Source organism: Vidua macroura, chromosome 8 (genome assembly GCF_024509145.1).
Source record: "Vidua macroura isolate BioBank_ID:100142 chromosome 8, ASM2450914v1, whole genome shotgun sequence".
Classification (NCBI taxonomy): domain Eukaryota; kingdom Metazoa; phylum Chordata; class Aves; order Passeriformes; family Viduidae; genus Vidua; species Vidua macroura.
Genome location: NC_071578.1, coordinates 13,052,279 through 13,058,307, shown reverse-complemented (window position 1 = coordinate 13,058,307; position 6,029 = coordinate 13,052,279). Strand labels below are relative to the sequence as shown.

At 50.6% G+C, this 6,029-nt stretch overlaps 1 protein-coding gene across 2 annotated transcripts in view; it reads left to right on the top strand.

The window, feature by feature from the left end:
• The first annotated feature begins 1,761 nt into the window (after nt 1-1,761).
• Nucleotides 1,762-6,029, top strand: part of SUFU (SUFU negative regulator of hedgehog signaling) — an 89,836-nt gene continuing 85,568 nt past the window's right edge. For both annotated transcript variants that reach the window (XM_053983665.1, XM_053983664.1), the window contains exon 1: nt 1,762-2,054. In XM_053983665.1, the coding sequence (XP_053839640.1) occupies nt 1,879-2,054 (176 nt within the window). In that variant the 5' untranslated portion in view covers nt 1,762-1,878. The remainder of the gene's footprint in view (nt 2,055-6,029) is intronic.

Genomic DNA, 6,029 nt, shown 5'->3' with positions numbered 1-6,029 from the left:
CACGCCGGATGCTGTAGGCCGGCGCCGGGAGCGAGGCATGCCGGGAGCTGTAGGCCCGCGTCGGTTGCGGGGCGTGCCGGGAGGCGGAGTGCGGAAGAAGGGAATCCTGCGGACGCACCCACGGCCGAGAAACCGGTGAATGTTGCGGTCCGGGAGATAGCTGGGTGCTTCCACCAAAAACGCAGCATCGCAACTGGCTGGCTTACGCTTAATCGATTTCCCCCTGCTTAAATTTTTCTAATAGGAAAGGAGAAAAAGGTGATCCCATCAATTTCTGTAGAGGGGATCTATGACTAAGGAAAGTGTTTTATTGTCTCATAATTTCATGTGATCATCTTTACGAACTACTGGTCATAACGGATCTGTTCCCTCCATGAAATACTAGTTTCTCTCCATTTTTGAGGCAGGAGAACCACTAAAGAGGTGTCAGTATAAAGAATGCACATCATGCACATTTTAGTATTGAACAATGAACACACTGTTATTTTTCATTGACTAAGTATTCTAAAAGCACTTGGAATAATCGATGACTGAAACTGGGTCTTGAAACTAATTAAAATGGATTTCCAAGGCAGTGAGCACACCTGAAGGCTTGGCTCACCTGTCTTGTCCCACATCTCTCCTGCAGACATGGACTTTTCTGTGTAGTTCCTGCCTTTAGCTCCAGTAGATAAGTTTCATCCCAGATGTTTACCTGCAGCAACCTTCCCCATTCACCTAGTCTAAAAGAGGGAGTTTTTGTACAACAGGATTGAGGGGTTTAAATTAAGGCCAGTGTTGTATCACTTCAGTGAATGCCAGGAGACAGGAGACACATTATGGGTGTATCGAGCCAACACAGCCTTTCGTACATACTCTGTTACATTCACCTTCTCAGCTGACTGCAGCTGACTTCTCGGGCGGATGTCACAAAAAGTAGTATCATGGTAACAGGACAAGTGAAATATTTTTCATTGTGGGAAATGAGGACACCAACTGCTCACCTCCTTTATCAGAGGATTGTCATTTGGCTGTCAGCTTGTCAGCTTCTTGACCATGTGTGTTCTACCAAATGGTGTCGTGAATGTTTTCAGAATAAACTCTCACCTATTTAAGTGAGAAATGCGAGCATGGCACCCACCATATAGCTCAGTTTTTCTATTTGCTGATTAACAAGCAGGACCCTGCTCTAGCAAAGGTGTGTAGGACTACTGCGCACACACCATCCACATGTACATGCCCGGCTTTGCATGTCCACAGCTGTAGTTGCAGCTCAGGAATGAGCCAGATCGTCAGTGTGCTTGTGCACAAGTCTCAATCCGCGATCAGAGAGCCCCCAAACTTCACCTATTGGCAGCTTCCAGCAGCCTCCAAGAGCCTACAGACAAAGAGAACGCACGGAGAGAGTAAAGGTGCCTCGAGCATTGGAGGAGGTGTAAAGGCAGCAGTAACAAGCCCCGCTCTGCTCCCAGGCCTGCCCGGTGCGGGAGCCCCGCTCCCCCCCGGACCCGCTCCGCGTTCCCGCCACCGCCTCGCGCGGCCATCGCCCCGCCCATCGCGGGGCCCCGCGCTGCCGCGAGGGGGCGCGCCCGGGACGCAGCGAGGGGCGGGGGCAGAGGCGCGGCCGCCCTCCGGGCCGCGAGCTTCCATTGGTCAGACCGTCCTGTCACTCACGCCGCCCTCGCAGCGTGGCCCCACCCCCTCCTCGCGGAGCCCCGCTCAGCGCCGCCATTGGCGGAGCTGGTCTGTCGCTCACGCGGCCCGGCAGTAGGCCCCGCCCCTCCTCCCGCGGCCCCACGCAGCCGCTTGGGCCGGGCCGGGCCGGGCCGGGAGCGCCGGGCGGGAGCGGAGCGGGTTCGGCACCAACTGGGACGGGCCGCGACCAGCCGCCTCCGGGACATGGAGGGCGTGCGGCCGGGCGGGGGGCCCCCTGCGGGCGGGCCGGGGTCCGGCTCGGGGTCCGGGTCCTTCCCGTCGCTGTTCCCGCCGGGGCTGCACGGTATCTACGGCGAGTGCCGCCGCCTCTATCCCGACCAGCCCAACCCGCTCCAGGTCACCGCTATCCTCAAGTACTGGTGAGGCGGCCTGGATGGGGCCGGGGTCCTGCGTGGAGCCGGGGGGAGCCGTGGGGCCGGCGCCTTGTGTGGGATAGGAGAGGGTTTGGGAGGAGTAGTGGGAGTGGGAGAGGTCTGGGAGAAGCACTGGGGCTGGGGCCGTTGCACGGGGTAAGCTGGAGGGGCTGGGGAGGGTTGTAGCAAGGGGAGAGGGACTGGGGGTTGCGTCCTGTGTTAGGGGTGAGATACAAAAGTTTTGGGGACATGCAGCAGGTCTGCGGATGGGGGGATTGGGGGTGCAGTTGGTTGCCTAGGTGTGTTTTTGGAGGGGGCTCCTGGGGAGACTGTGCTGGCAATAGGAGAAGGGTCTAGAGAGGTGTGCACTGAAGACAGGAGAGTGTATTGGGGTTTCTGGGGTGATTTGGAGGGTCCACGAGTGAGGGGTTGCTGATGAAGGCCCCAGCTGGGGCAGATCTTATGAAAAGGGAGTGCGTGTTACTCAGTGGAGGTGTTCCCACAGAAGGTGAGGGTCTGGAGTTTCCCCCCTGGTCGGGAGGCACCAGCTCTGTCTTCTGGCCGGGAGCCTGGGCTCGCGTGTGGCAGCACTGACCGGAGTGAACCCGCTGTTGCAGCCTGCAGGCCGGACACATACCGTGTGTACCCATAAAGCCCACGGGGCAGTGCCAGCTTCCCTTGGCCTTACGTAGCCGTGTGTTATCACAGACTGTGAATCTGCTGTTCAGTGTCTCTGCTGACACAGTGTCTGACACCAGGAACAGCAGTTGTTTATGTGGGAGAGTGGCATGAAGGAAGTTCTTGGATGTTCAGCTATCAAGATAAGTGTCTAGCATCTAATCCCGTGTGAAGAGGAGTTCCTTTTGCATTTTCCTATCACTTAGCTGCTCAGCCCCTTCTTCTGGGGCTAAGGAACATGATCAAGTCACTCCTGAATGTTTTCTTTATGTGATATTGGCCAGTCCCTGCCCTAGCACTTGAAAAAAAACTAGTAAATGCTCAACTTCTTTATTTACAGCTCATTTCGACCTGTATGTCTTTATCTAATTAGAGTCCTGAGCAACAGCAGAATAACATCCTCTTTGTGTGCTGCTCTGACAGACAAGGCTGTTGCTGTTTTTGTCCACAGAAGTATTGTTTTTCAAGTGATTCTAGCAAGAAGTTTGTCTGTTAGCCCTTATTGCCTAGGAGAGTATTGTATTAAAATGACACAGTGGGCTGAGATAAGTTATTGCAAATATGAGACTTCAAAATATAAATAATTTCTTAGTCATCTGTGCACATCAGGACTTTGGTGGTGGTCTGATCAGTCTGTTTTTACACCTGTGTCTAATCTTAGATACTCATGAAGCCTTTCCAGTCACGTTAGCACTTCTTTTCTATCAACATCTTAAAACATGCTGACTATATTGACATAAGATTTGTGGAGGTTGAGGGAAATTTAGATCTATAGTGAAGAATTACAAAGGCCCTTGTTTGGGAAGAAACCTTGTTGCTTAAGGGATTGATTAGAGTTTCGCTGCAGCTGGAGCTCAAACACTAAAAGAATTGCTGCTGGCAGTGATGGCAGGTTGCAAGTAAGAAGTAATGTGAAGGCCTGTTTATCCTGGCATTTTCCACTTAGTGGTTCCTCCAGCTGTTAGCTCAGCCAGCAGTGAGAGCTGAGAGCTTCTGTTGTAGAGGTGAGCTTCCTACTGCTGTCCTGTGCAGGAAATGCTTGTGTGAGGTAAAGCCTCCATGGACGCCAGAAGTTCTTTCTGTCCTGTTGTTGGGTGAAATTTGGAGCTTGGTTTTGTTAAGTCTGGTAGAACGACTCATGCTACAACTCTCTCTGCTAATCTGTCCTACTCTGCCTGGGCCGCCAGCTATTAGCTGGTTTAGATTAGAAGAGGAAATGGCTGAATGAAATTCTCTGCCTTAGGAGAAATATTGTAACACTAATCAGCTTTTAATTATATGTATCAGTTTCTCTACGGTTAACAGCGATTTGTTTTTTTTGTTCAGGGAGCTGAAGTTGTAGTCTTTGGCTTGCAGATCAGAGCAGATCCTAACTGTGTAACGTTGGAGAATCTGCAGAACTCCATGGCTGTTGCATAAAGGGGTTTAGCCATGTGGATTATTTAATGGAACTAGTGTTTTAAAATGCTATTTGCATACCTTGGGAGAGAGCTTGGGATCCAATCAGAACTTCTTAGAAGAGTTTCTGTCTATTTTTGTGAAGGCCATGCACCAAGATGGAGTTTGTCTGTTGATATCCAGTATCTACTTTTATTATAAAATGTGGTAGATTATCTCAAATTGAAATATCCTGTTGCATAGAATTGCTGGTGAAAAAATCAAATCTGTTCTTTTCTTGTGATAGGTTTTGAAATAAGCATAATTTTGGGCTTGACTACTGGGTTTTTATCACCTTTCTTAAATTTAGGCCATTCTCACAGTGAGCTGTGGTCTGCGGCCTTTTGGGAATCACAGACTACTTCTGAAAGGTTGTCAAAAAGTAGCTGTGAAGAGCAATCCTATTGTCAGCTGCTGGGAAGTGACTACAAACAATACACTAAGGACTTTTCGGGTGAATGAATTAGGAGTTTTCCAATGTCTTTCCATTGTGGGTCTCTTTCCTCTCTGTATTTTGTGTTTCTGCTTCCACACAAACTTCAGAGCACTCTTAACATCAGTCAAAAGAAGACTCTTGGTGCAGATGCAAATACAGGGTTTCCCCTGAGGCAGCCCTTCCTGCTCCTGAATGAGCTCCATGAATAGAGAATGTAACAAATTTGTACTGTACCTCTGGCTTTGAAGTTGGGCTCTTCCTAATAAAATCCTCCAACGCTTCCAGCTCTTTGTGTGAGTGCATGTACTGATATGTAGATTGTGATACAAGGTTGAACCCTGCCACGGCAGTGTGGGCGGGAGGATGTACCAGAGCAGCGCCGACAGAGCAGTGAAACCTGCCACCGAAACTGGATAAATATCTGTGCTGACTAACCTTTGGTGAGCGTTATTGCCATGGCTGTGTTAGTGTGTGCTGCAGGTAGCTGGCTTAAAGCTCGTGCTGGATACTTGTGCAGTTACGGTGGTTTTGGGATAGGTGTATGGCTTGGATATGTGTTTTTCAAAATTTAATTAGTCACTGCTGCAGGCTTTTAGTCTACCTCTCTTCCAAGCCTACTACACTTCTCAGTGACTAAAGATGGTGTGACTGGATCGTTGAGCAACCGTGAACCAGTTGGTAGTGAGCTCTGGGCAGGACTGAGCTCAGCTCCTCCAGGCCACCTGGTGCCACATTGCTGTGGCCACCTCTTGGGTAATGTGGTGCTGCAGGTCTCCAAAGAAGTTTGACCTTCGGAGACAAACACAGGATTGCTGGCAGGAGTGAGGGAGAGGTGTCTGGCTTGCCTGGTGCTGTCCTAGGCAGGACTTGCCATCTGCATCAGACCTGACAAGTATGTTTGAGTAGCCCTAGGGAAACGCATGTACGCATGGAATAGTCCCTGTCCTGAAAAGGGCAGTGTAGAGGTTTCTCTTGTGTGTTGTCAGTATCAGAGTGCCTGTGTCAGCAGTGTTCCATCACTGATTGTTTGACTTCTAAAGTGTTATTAAAGCTAGTTTGGAAGCAGGTTTCCTTCATGTAGGAGGTGCTGGATGCTTAGCAGTGTTCTCTTCATTGCAAAGCCCACACAACTGCTCTGAGCACTAACTAACCTCTCATGCTGGTCAGTGCATGAACCTCCCTCACTCCAGAGTCCTCCCAGTCCAGTAATAATTGTGTGTGGTTGCTGCTGGTCACTGCTGCTCCTCAAGGGTAAGTGACCATCCTGGCTGGAATTGCTTCCATCTGACTGCTTTCATCATGGATCCCTGGAGGGCTGAGCACTGGCCAGGACATAGGTGCCTGTGCTCTGAACAGAGCCACCTGGATGGGTGCTTGTGGTAGAGACCTCAGCCTCCAGTGTGACCTGATGCCAGTGAAAGGGAACAGGT